Source organism: Pogona vitticeps, chromosome 4, assembly GCF_051106095.1.
Source record: "Pogona vitticeps strain Pit_001003342236 chromosome 4, PviZW2.1, whole genome shotgun sequence".
Taxonomy (NCBI): domain Eukaryota; kingdom Metazoa; phylum Chordata; class Lepidosauria; order Squamata; family Agamidae; genus Pogona; species Pogona vitticeps.
In genome coordinates, this window is record NC_135786.1 from 132,476,179 (window position 1) to 132,489,094 (window position 12,916).

General features: G+C 43.2%; 1 protein-coding gene across 28 annotated transcripts in view; it reads right to left on the reverse strand.

Moving 5' to 3' along the window:
• Nucleotides 1–12,916, reverse strand: part of FAM193A (family with sequence similarity 193 member A) — a 95,460-nt gene that overhangs the window by 5,425 nt on the left and 77,119 nt on the right. For all 28 annotated transcript variants that reach the window (XM_078392537.1, XM_078392535.1, XM_078392534.1 and 25 more), the window contains one exon: nt 2,292–3,066. In XM_078392537.1, the coding sequence (XP_078248663.1) occupies nt 2,292–3,066 (775 nt within the window). The remainder of the gene's footprint in view (nt 1–2,291; nt 3,067–12,916) is intronic.

Here is a 12,916-nt window from a genome sequence, read left to right on the forward strand (position 1 = left end):
CTACACAATTTAATTTTGCATAGCACCTTTCATAACAGGCCTTTACACTTAAGTTCATACATTTCAAGCTGCCACCTTTTCATATTGAAGATGTAACTTGTAAACACTGTGTAGGCTAACACTTGAGGGCATTATGCTGACCAGCAGAACAGTGAGATGGCGCCACCAAGGGAAATAGCTGAATTTTACAATTATGCTGGGGATTCTCCAAACGTAGAAAAAAATTCACCCTTTTAATACGGGGATGTAACTTTAATCCCAGCTCTTCTGAGGAACACAGCTGTACAAACCCCTCCTTTAGGAAAAGAAAATGAACATTTTCAAAGCCACAGTGGTGATTAAAGAGGAATACGGAACTGGGTTTGGAAGTGCCCATTTTGCCATACCCATTCAACAAAGAGAAGAGGGAAACTGTCCTCTTCAGGCAATTTCTCCCACACTCACAATTTAATGAAGAAAAAAGGAAACATTTGCAGAAAACACAGCAAGTGTGATGTGGTTCCCATTAGGGTTGAATGTGTAGCCTGCATAACCCCCAAACCCCTCAAAATGGGCGTTAATAATTATTGTAATTTCCTGCCCCCGAGGAAGGAAAAAAGTCATCATCTCTTGGCCTATTTCCATTTGCTAGATAAGAGGCAGAGTCAGCTTAGTGACCAGCTGCTCCTTGGGAGGTCTCCTCAAACTCACTAGACTAGACAGTGAAAGACACAGAAAACTAAGAAAAAATAATTCACAACAAGGCCCCCCCCCCAAAAAAAAACCCTTACATAACAAGATCATGTCCCTGCAATTTTTTTAATCGTTCTTGCAGAGTTATGTAGACAGGACACATCCCAGAATACCCTATTTTCCATGTGTCTCATGTCCCTGCCCCCATTTTGTCCCTGCACATTAGTTGCTGATCCAGTGCTAGAATTAGAAATGGGTGTGGAAAAACCCAGATTTGGCTCTCTCTATTTTGGATACTTACTATCTAGTCTATAATGTATGATTCTTGAGTAAAAAAATGGAAAAGCTGCTACCCTCTAAAATCCAAGTGGTCTCAGATATCATAGGTTGCCTATAATTGCTCCGATCTTGTTTCTGACCTACAGTAGACCCTCGACTTACGGAATTAATCTGTATTGAAACGGTGGCCGCAGGTCAAAAAATCTGTAGGTTGGGGGTCCATTTCCCATAGGAATGCATTGAAAACCATTTAATTCATTCCAGCCAGAGGAAAAAAAATCCGGGGCTTCCAAAGCTGCACCTGCTGCCCTCTGCATTCAGTTCCCGCTGCTCCATGCGGGGACCCGCTGCTCCCTGCGGGGACGGGAGGCAGAGGGCAGTGGAGACAGGAGACAGAGGGTAGTGGGGGAAGGTCTGGAAGCCTGGCAAGCTGAAAGCCAGCAGCGGGTGTGGAGATTGGGGCGGCTTTTGGCTTGCCAGGCTTCCAAAGCTGTCCCCACTGTCCTCTGCCTCCTGTCCCCGTTGGATGGGAGGCAGAGGGCAGCGGGGGCGGCTTTGAATTTCCCACCCTTTCCCCGCCTTTCGTAGGTTGAAGCTCCAGCCGCAAGTCGAACCAAAATTTTGCGGCGGAAGCTTTTCATACCTTGCAATTTTCGTAAGTAGGGACCTTCATAAGTCGAGGGTCCACTGTAGTTTGTGACAGAAACAACCTTGACTACTCTGGGGAATGACTTGCACTGGGGAGCACATGGGATCACATTCCAAAAAGATCTGAGAATCACAAGTTGCCTGCCTCTGATCTAGGTCATTACGGTTCACACTGCTTGGCACTGGGATTCTAGTAGAGATGGCATGAATTGCCAGTTCGACGGTTTGGCCTTTGGATGAACAGATGTTTGGTGGTTACCAGCCCCACCTCCTCTGGTGGGCATGCATTCAGAGGCAGCACCTGAAGGAGGTGGGGCAGGGAAGTCAGAGTGCTCCCTTTGAGTGGGTACCTGACAGAGGAGGCAGGGCTGGTAACCAGCAAACACTTTCGTCTGAAAGACAAACCTGCACGAATTAGCGGTTTGTGTCCATCTCTAGATTCTAGGCTTTCACAGAGAATCTTTTCCCATAAGATGTTAGGGACTAAACACCAGACATCTTGAAATGCCAGGCATGCACTTCACCAATAAGCTATATCCCTCCCCCCAGATCCATAGATTTAACTTTTCATATGGGGTATAATTATTTTTAGGTCTAGTATTTTTTCTGATAGTCAACAGTGTAATTGGAAATACCTGAAAGTGCAAGGATTACTTAAATTGAACCAATCTGTCAATGAAATGCAGGCTTACCAATTGATGAATTTCCTTTGTCACTTTTCTTTTTCTTATTTTTCTTGCTTTTGCTTTTTGGCTGAGGAGAATCTTGTGACAGTAGTTTGTTATGCAGCTGTTCACTTGGAAGAACAGTACTTCTCCCCAGAGATGATTTTGCTACAGAATTCATTTGTCTTGTTTTACTACTGCTTACTTTCTTCTCCTCTTTTTTGGAGGCAGAAATTAACTGGAGTTCAGTGACTTTTAATTTAGATTGCATTTTGTTTCTTAGCTTAGGCTGATTATCGCTTTTGGAAGGCTTTTTCAATTGCTGAGCAAAGAGCTTACTTATTTGTGTAATTTGCTGTTTGCTTTTATCTTCTGTGTGTTGATGCATTATATTTAGAAGCAAAGAAAGGGGCTCATGTGATTTCACTGTCATCTCTGTCTTGAAGAGCAGCTTTGAGTCTTTCCCATTTACTGGATCATCAGAGGCCTCACCAAAATTTTCAGAAGTCTCCTCCTGCTCAACGAGATTTGCATTTTTGGCAAGCGATTCAGATGATGTTTCTATTTTTCCTGACAGTTCAGTTTGAATGCATTTTAGGGTGTCTGAGGAAGAATTTCCCTTTACTTGACACTTCTGGGTAAGCACTTTCACTTTCTGGCAGTTTGTGCTTGTTCTCTCTTTTTTCTTTTTCTTTGCTGATTTTAAATCTTGCAGTTGTTGTGCTTCCTCCTCTTCCTGACATTGCTGTTCAAGCAGCTGAGAATCTCTGTGTTCTGTCTCAGAATGTGACTTTTCTTTTAACTGTGAAGACAACATTTGTTAAAAATAATTGAAATGACAATAGAGATTCTAAATCCAAATCAAATTGCATAGAGAAATATTGTTTAAGTTAACTAATTCTTCCTTAGGACAGAGAACAGCATCATACTGAAGCAGCAACAAGGGATAGGCTTCTCAAGTATTTTATCATACAAAATTACAAAAATAGGCAACCACATTTAATGCCTGGTGTGCTTATTTTCTTCTGTAACATACAGTATACAAAATGTCTGGTGATAGTTACTTCAGCAATAAAAACATATTAAAATTGCCATTTCCAGTCACATTCATTGTTTCCAATTTCATGTTATCAAAAGTAAGAAGGTTGCAAATCTTCCTGACCTCTCCCTCAGTTTCAGATGATGGGGGTGGTGGTGGAATCAAGCTGAGTAAGAGAGGAGAAAATCTTTATGAAGAGCAAGGGCCTTTGTCTCTTGGACCCTTAGTTATTCACACTAAGCCATGCTGAATGACTACTGTGTGCTCATTGGAAAACTACAGTGGCGCCCTGCTTAATGATTACCTCGTTAAACGATGAATCCACTTGACAATTGGGTTTTTGCGGTCACTTTTGCGATCGCAAAACAATGTTTTAATGGGAAAAATTTGCTTAATGATGATCAGTTCCCTGCTTTGGGAACAGATTTTTTCGCTTAACAATATGGTTTTAAAATAGCTGATCAAAATGGCCGCCCGCTGTGCAAAATGGCTCCCTGCTGTTTTTAGGATGGATTTTTCACTGTACAGGTACCGGAAAATGGCTGCCCTAAGGAGGATCTTCGCTGGACGATTAGGTATTTAGCCCACTGGAACGCATTGAACTGGTTTTCAATGCGTTTCAATGGGTTTTCCCCCCACTTGATGACGAATTCGCTGGAATGGATTAACGTCGTCAAGCGAGGCACCACTGTAGTTGCTTACCAAATAGAATTAATCCATTCTCAAATATATGCAAGAATTTTGTTTTTCTTTTTCTTTTAGAAACGGCTATAAGGGTTTTTATTCTGTAGCCTACTGTAATGTATCCTGATAATGAGATCATTTCAAATCTTGGGAAAGGCCCAGATAATGACAAAAACAGCTCTCTAAAACCTAGCAACATTATTCCAAAACCAGGAAAGAAATGGTTGGTGTCATTGTTTGATTCTTCAGATCAGATGCACTATGCAATTTATCTGTACTAGTTTATCAGCTTTGTCTTCAATAAGATCTGTTCTCCATTCTGTCTTGAGTATTGCACACTGAAATGGAAAAACTGATTTTTATCAGGTAACTGAAATGTCTTTAGGGCTGGAAACCAACTGGAGACAGTACTAACAGAATTTGTCTCTTTTAAGAGAACTACTAGCCATTGTGTGAAATATATCAAAAGGACAAGGCACAACTGGAGAATAAAAAATAATGCCCATATCAGCTCTTAAATGTGTTACTTATGGATTAATCTCCTTGCATGTCTACTGCTTGCCATGTACCATTCTTCACAGCTGAAGGATTTCATTTTATACCAGAAGAACAATTAAACACATAGCCTCCTATTCTAAGGCCATAATAATTATCATGCTACTAATTGCTTCCCCTTTTGTAGCAAGGGGACACCTGGATATGGATCGGGTTTATAGCAAGAGCAAACTATTAATTCCCTTTCCTTATCACACTGAAGTCCCGCTCTGAATCAATCCCATCTCTTTAGGCTGGCCATGCCACTGCCAGTGTTGTGATTCACATCATATGTATTTGAACAAACGTGATCTAAAAAGAATTAATAATGGCATTATTATTGGACCTGAAAGCACCCAATAGTACAATTCCTCATCATTCAGGGAAAAGCTAATGATCTTGTAAGGTGGAGAGTCACCTCAGCGGTGTTCAGAAGGGTGTACCGTCCATCTCTCAGGTCATGAAAGAAGCAGGAGAGACAGAAGTCATTGAAAGAGGGCTGCAACAAATGGAAATAAAAGAAAACACAGAAGATGGCGCTAATCAGGCGGGAAAGGGGGAGAATATAAAGGAAGAAGAGAGAGAAGCAAAATCATGTTGGGGAAAAGAAGAGAGAGAGGAGAAAAGAGAAGTGCTAGTGGAATTGATTCAGGAGGCTCCCCGGATGGGAGAGTGGGTGGAATTTTGAGTTCCTCATGAGTACCCATAGAGAGAATGGAAAAGACAGGTCTACAGAAAGCCACTTTACTGGGATTAGACTGAGAAGAGGAAACAGAAGGAGGAATATAGAGCTTGGGTAAAAAGAGAGGAACAAAGAAGGGAACAACAGAGATGTATAGTGAACTCTGGGAGATCCTGTGGGCCCAGCCCTTTCAGACCCCAGAGACAGAACCCAGGCTTGCCAAGGAAGGAGCCTCAAGAGGGCTCAGCTCACCCACCTCAGGGTTGAAGCTAATGGATAGCACACTGAAATTGTTGGGCACCAAACCAAAGTGGGCCCAATAAGTTGCTAGTTATTCACCGTTGTCTTATCATGGAGAGTTGCCCAGTTTTAACAAGGTTAAGACTTATGATTTGATGTTGAATTTCAAAACAGATAAGCCAATTACAAATAACACATTACATGTTGGACAATAAACCAGTTTTATTTGAAGACTTTGGTCTATCGGCTACTTCTTTGAACAAACACACAGAAAGGGAGGTAAGAGATAAGCAACAAGATCACAGATCTGCATCTAATTTAGATTCAGTAGTATTTAACTTCTTTAAGGTAGCAACATAGTTTGTATTAAAATGTTCAGTAAGGGCACACTGGGTTCCTGAAGCCTCAAGCATAAATAGTTTAAATAAGTGTCTTAAAACAGACATTATGTGTTTCTGCCTTTCTTTCTGCATAATCTTATCCAAGCCTACTGAGCAATAGGTTCCAGTGAATTTAGTAGAGCTCTCTATCAGGGTACCGTTGTAATGGAAGAGTATAAGAGGGCACACCATTCCAGTCTTAACCATGCAGCAATATGAAAATGAATATGATCAACTAATCTGATACCAAAGAAAAACATTTTATGTGGAATTTGAACAAGGTCAATGCTTTATGGCAATGGCTCCCAATCTTGGGTCCTCAGATGTCTTTGATTAAAACTCATAGAAGCTTTCACCACTAGCTATGCTGGCCAGCATTTCTGGGAATTGTAGCCTAAGAAAATCTGGAGACTCAAGGTTGGGAAAAAGGTTACCTACCAGTAACTCTGGTTCTTTGAGTGCTCATCTGTGAATTCACATTAACGGGTTAATCTGCGCTTTCGTGGAGCAGCCTCAGAACTTTCTAGTTCGAGCACATGGTGCTGGGACCTCCCACATGCTGGCTATAACTCCGCCCCCAGCAGCAAGTACCTCAGTTCCTTGGAACCAATAGCCGCTGCACAGCATGCAACAGCACACGTGACGGACAGCAGGGAGGAAGGGTGGAGAGTGTGAATTCACAGATGACCACTCAAAGAACCAGATTTACAGGTAGGTAACCTATTTTTCTTCTTCATGGTCTCTGTGAATGCATACTAATGGGTGACTAGTAAGCTCACTTGCCGGTTGGTGGGAGGAGGGACAATAGTGCAGAAACCAGAACAGCTCGACCACTGCAGCCTCAGCCTTGGATTGGATGTCAAGGAGGTACAGTGGGGTCTTTACTTAAGAACTTAATTCGTATTGGAAGGTGGTTCTCAAGTTGAAAAGTTCTTATGTTGAATCTGCATTTCCCATAGGAATGCATTGAAAACCATTTAATCCGTATCTGCTCTTTTCCGTCCATAGAAACTACAGTGGAACCTCTACTTAAGAACTTAATCCATTTTGGAATGGTGTTCTTAAGTTGAAACGTTCTTAAGTTGAAGCAAAATTTCCCATAGGAATGGACTGAAAACCAATTAATCCGTTCTGGCTGTTTTTTTGTTATGTAGAGGTGTGTTCGTACATTGAAGCATTAGTTCCCATAGGAACTAATGCAAAGCTGGTTAATACGTACTCTACCACTAGGGGGAGAATATTTTTTTTAACCTAAGATGACCTAAGGTTAAAAAAAGAGCAGGAAAGGTTTTTTTCCTGTTCTTATCTTGGATTTCTGTTCTCAAGTAGAAGCAAAATTTAGCAAATGGAGCTGTTCTTAAGTTGGATTGTTCTTAAGTAGAGACGTTCTTAAGTAGAGACCCCATTGTAGTGGGAGACAAAGGTGGATGGTGAGACCCATGTGGCAGCCCGACAGATGTCTGCAATGTACACTCCGTGGAGAAAGGCAGTCGAGGAGGCTATAGCTCTGTTAGAGTGAGCCTTTACCGAGCCGGGAAGAGGAGTCTTAGCCAAATCATAGGCAAAGCGAATGGCTTGCACAATCCATCTAGAGTTGGTCTGAGAGGAAGCTGGTGCTCCTATGGAGGGGCCACCAAAGGTGACAAAGAGCCTTTTTGATGCATAGAAAGTAGCTGTGCAATGAACATAATATGAAAGTACTCATTTGACATCAAGGGAGTGTAAAGCTCTTTCGAGTGATGAGGAAGGTGATGCAAAAAAAGCAGGAAGCACAATCGGTTAATCTAAATAAAAAGCGGAAAAAATTTGGGTAGAAAGGAGAGGTCTGGGTGGAGAGTCATCTTGTCTGGGTGAAATTGGAGAAATGGAGGAACCACCCTCAATGCAGCCAGCTCTCCAGCAGAAGTAATCATAAGGAGGAACGCGGTCTTGAAGGACAACAAGCAGAGCGAAGTGGAAGCCAAGGGTTCAAAGGGAGGCTTCATGAGCCAATTGAGAACTAGCTGGAGTGACCACTGCGGTGTGAGGGGTTTGTAGGCCGGGCGCATGTTCTTTAGCCCTCGCAAGAACTGCTTCAAGGTCGGATGTCTAAAGAGCATAGCTGTTTTAGAAGAAGGAGGTTGATGGGCTATGATGGCCGCTACGTAGATCTTTAAGGTTGAGTGTGAAAGCCCTCGCTGGAACAGGTAGAAGAAAAACTGAAGAAAGTCCATCTAGAGATGTCGGGCTAAGAGGTAAGTGGCATGTTGTGGCAAACGTACAGAACACCTACTATAGGAGTAGGCCAAGGAGGTTGAGGGCCTGTGTGCATGGCTGAGCACTTCTGCTACAGCTGCGGAAGCCTCCAGGCTGTTAAGTGGAGGGATTCAAGATCTGGATGAAAAATCCGTCCATCATCCTGGGACAGCAGGTGGGGAACTATCTTTAGCCTGATGTACTCTAACATCCTGGTTAGTAGAGCCGAGAACCATGGTTGGCGAGGCCACCAAGGAGCTATAAGGATCACATCTGCATTTTCATGACAGATTTTTACCACTGTCATGTGCAGAAGGGGAATGGGTGGGAACGTGTAGAGCAGGTGGGCAGACCATTGTATCATGAAGGCGTCCCCCAGGAACTGGTGACCGATGCCGGCCCATGAGCAATAACTGGTGCATTTTTTGTTGACTTAGGATGTGAAAACATCCACCTCTGGAGTACCCCAATGGCAGCAGAGCTGATGAAATGTCGCATCATCCACGGCCCATTCGTGTAAGCAGGACTGTAGCCTGTTCAGGTGGTCTGCTAGGGAATTCCCTTTGCCTGCTACGTACACAGCTACTGGGTATATGTGACGAACAAAGCATAATTCCCAGAGGTTGATGGTTTGAAATAGGAGGTGGAGCGAGTGAGTACCATTTTTGCCACTTTCTGGGTTGGAACTTCAGGCGAACCAGTTGCTGGGCCTTAGGAGAGTCCATGGACATAATCTGCGAAAGTGACAGGGATTTTCCCCACAAGAATGACCTGAGGCGTTGAAAGGTCACCTACCTGTAACCATGGTTCTTCTAATGGTCCTCTGTGAATCCATATAATTGGGTTGTTCTGCGCCTGTGCAGGATGTCTCGGAAGTTTCTAGAGCTTAAAGACATATCATTAGTTGGATGTTCCCCCATTTAGCGCATGCTCCACCCTCCCAAAGGCCCCTCAGTTCATGTGAGAGTCTGGCACTCTCAGAGGCTTATATAAAGACAACGTGATGGACAGAGGAGAGGATGGGTGGGATGGGTGGATTCACAGAGGACCACTAGAAGAACCATGGTTACAGGTAGGTAACCTATCTTTCTTCTTTGTGGCCTCTGTGAATGCACACAATTGGGTGACTGACAAGCTCACTTACTGGATGGTGGAATGTCACAGTAGAAGAGATGTCAAGACCGCTCTGCCAAAAGCAGCATCATTCTTTGCTCAGACATCAAGACGATAGTGCCTCAAAAAGATCGATAGATTAGACCATGTAGCTGCACAGCAGATGTGCGGAAGCTCTATTCCACAGTGGAAAGCAGTAGAGGTTGACAGCGCTCTGGTAGAATGTGCTGTTAAATGTTCAGGAGTTATCTTGCCTGCAAGCTCATAGGCCAATGCGATAGTTTGAACAATGCAGCGAGAGATAGTTTGAAGCGAAGCTGGGGCACCCTTATGAGGGCCTTGAAAACATAAGAAGAGCCTTGGAGACTTTCTGAATAATTTAGTTCTATCAATGTAGAAGGCCAAAGACTGTCTTACATCAAGCATATGGAGCATGCGCTTGAGTGGTATAGAAGGAGATGGAAATAAAGTTGGTAAAATCAATGGTTGATAGATGTGAAATTCAGATATGATTTTGGGTAAAACTGATGCATCAAAATAAAGCGTAACCTCATCTGGATGAAACTGAAGGAAAGGTGGATCTGATCTGAGGACCGCAAATTCACTGGCACATTTGGCAGATGTAATTGCTACAAGGAAGGATGTCTTTAGAGAAAGTAATTTGAGATTGGAAGTAACCATTGGTTCGAAGGGTGATCGAGTGAGCACGTTGAGGACAAGTTGCAAGGACCATTGAGGGAGAGGATGTTGCTGTGGGCCCCCCGAATATTTTGGAGTCCCCTGAGGAATTTCTTCAAAGTTGGGTGGGAAAAAAGCCTTGCTGAATCAGAATGAGAAGGCTGGTGAGCTACAACAGCTGAAATGTAAACCTTCAAGGTAGAATGAGATCCAAGATGAAAGAGATGGAGGTTAAAGGTAAGTAAGAAACTGGTGTTGCAGGTAAGTCCTGAAAATGAGCAAAGAAGGAAAGATTTCCATTGATTTTGGTATAATTTTAGGGTCAATGGCTTTTGAGCTCGATCTAGTACGTTCCGAATGGTGGGAATATCATCCATGCTGTCAGGTTCAGAGTCTCTATGTCAGGATGGTAAATCACCCCATTGTCTTGGATCAGAAGGTTGGGGATCAACAGGAGATGGAACACGTCGTTCGATATCGATCTCAGGTGGGTGAACCACAGTTGACATGGCCACAATCGGGCAAGGAGGATGGCATTTGAGTGGAATTGGAAGGAATAGGTAAAGCAGGCCTCTGACCCAGTCTATCAAAAAGGCATTTCCGAGTGAGTTCATGTCGATACCATCTCAGGAGCAATACCGTTGACACTTGCTGTTGCTCTCAGAGGCAAAGAGATTGATGGACGGAACACCCCATTGGTGACAGTGGAGGTCAAAAACTTTGTCATTCAGTGCCCACTTGTGTGTCCTTGTGGTAAGACGACTAAGGTGGTCTGTAAGAAGGTTGTTGTGTGTGGTGACATGGACCGCTACAGTGAAGATGTGGTGTAGGTAGCACCATTCCCAAAGTTTGACCGCCAGATAAAAGAGCAAAAGGGAGTGGGTACCTCCCTGCTTATTTATATAGTACAGTGCTCTGGTACTGTCTCTAGCTAGCTGTACTGCTTGCCCTGTAATGAGAGGTAAGAAGGCATGGAAGGCCCTGATAATTGCTAAGAGATTGAGATGGTTGATGTGTAATAATTGTTCTTGTTTTGTCCATAGACCATGTATCTTGTGATGTTGACAGTGAGCTTCCCATCCTAATGCGGAGTTGGAGAAGTTGTCGGATCCATCGAGGCCAGATTATGAGACCTTTCCCAAAGGTAAGACCTAAGTCTTTGCAGCGTAGTGTCAAAGCGGGCTTAGTAAGCTTTTTGCACTCGGGGCAGGAGTGTGTTTGGTGCTGTTCCCCTAAGCAGAAGAAGCAATGGTCGTGACTGTCGGTAAGTGGGATCTTGTTCATACAGAGCACGCACCGCTTGAAGGGCCCTGGGGGCCCCATAAAAGTAGGGGGAAAGGGAAGGGAAAGGTGGGGAAAAAAGAAAAAATGCAGGAGGAGAAAAAAATGAATGAAGGAGATTCAAAAAGGAAATTGATAATTTACAGGGGAATGTCCAATGAAAGAGATGACTGAAATAGCTAAATTGATCTCAGTACTCGCTCTAGCCTTCCAAAAGAAGTCCAACCAAAGCGGTGGCAAAAAGGAAATGAGGGGACTTTGGGAGGGCAGAGCATGCGCTCCACGGGGGAATGTCCTATTAATCACATGTCTTTAAGCTCTAGAAACTTCTGAGACGTCGTACGCAGGCACAGAACAACCCAATTGTGTGCATTCACAGAGGCCACAATGAAGAATCCTAAGTTTTAGGGCCGGTTTGGTAAAGCTTTTACAAAGGATTCACGTAGCCGGTTGATGTTCTTCCCCAAGGCAGAATAAGCAAGTATGCCCATTGGAAAGGGGAATTTTATTTGAGCAAACCTTGCACCTCTTGAAGAGGCCCTGCAACGACATAAACTCAAAACCAGATGACCTGAGTAACAGTCCAATTTTGGGCTTCCAGAATAAACTCACTGAGACAAAGCGAAGCTGACGGTCCGAGATCAAGCCAGGGAGATCCAAGAAGAAAGGGAAAGGTATGTTTGTTTGATTCAATTGCATGATGTTCCCAACGAAGCTGCAACAGCGGCGGCAAGAAACGAACTGAGGCACTCGGTGCCGGGGACACAGTTATAGCCAGCGTATGGGAGGTCCTGACACCATGTGATTGAGCTACAAAGTTCCGAGGCTGCTCCACACAAGCGCGGATTAACCCATTAGTGTGAATTCACAGAGACCATGAAGGAGAACCATTGTTTTATGGGCTGTCAATCAGCTGGTCTGCATTAAAGACTCAGCCCAGTCCAGCAGACAAACCTTGGTCATAGTGAAAGAAGCTGTCCATCCTCATTTGGCAACAGGCAAAGCAAGCCCTGCATTCTTCTGATCAATAAAACACCAAAGGGAAGGAGAAGATGAAGTAAGAACATAGCTGGCATGGTGCAAAAACTGAAGAAGTTTCCAGTTGTTTGCTTGTTACTGGGAAAGAACTACTGCAGGTTAGTCAGATGAGAGAATCAGCCCACCCCACGTGTTTAATGCTCTGTAGGAAATACAGTTAGGAAGAACTAACTCTTTCCTAACCTCCCCCCTCCCCCTGAAGCTTACTGTAGGTAAAGAGGAGAAAGAAAGTATGTACTTAAAAAACAAACAAACACTGGCACATTGTTCAAGAAAATACACTAGAATCCTATTCTGATGGCACAGCATATCTGAAAAACTGTGGGAATCTTTCCACTGGGAAAAAAATGTAGGTGGTTCTGCTTTCTGACCAGATGGGATATTCTGCCTTCCTTAGAGAATTTTAGTCCCAGTACAGAGGATGCATTTTTAGGAATACATGTTTAGAATATTATTCTAATAATTTCTAGATCCATTAAAGTCAAAGACAACAAATTTCATCTGCACACATAGGAAGCAATTTAACTTCTAATATTAAAAAATAACCAAATATTTCCATTATACAGTACTTATGGTATTATGAACAAACGTATCCCTCTTTCACTGGTTAGCTCTATAAAGTTCATTCCATTCCTAATTTAAAACAAACGGATTTTCAAATACCAGTAAGACTCGATCTGATTTGCTTCACAGTCATTGACTGTCCATATATTTTAATGGATTTGTCCCTAAAACAACTCTTACTGTA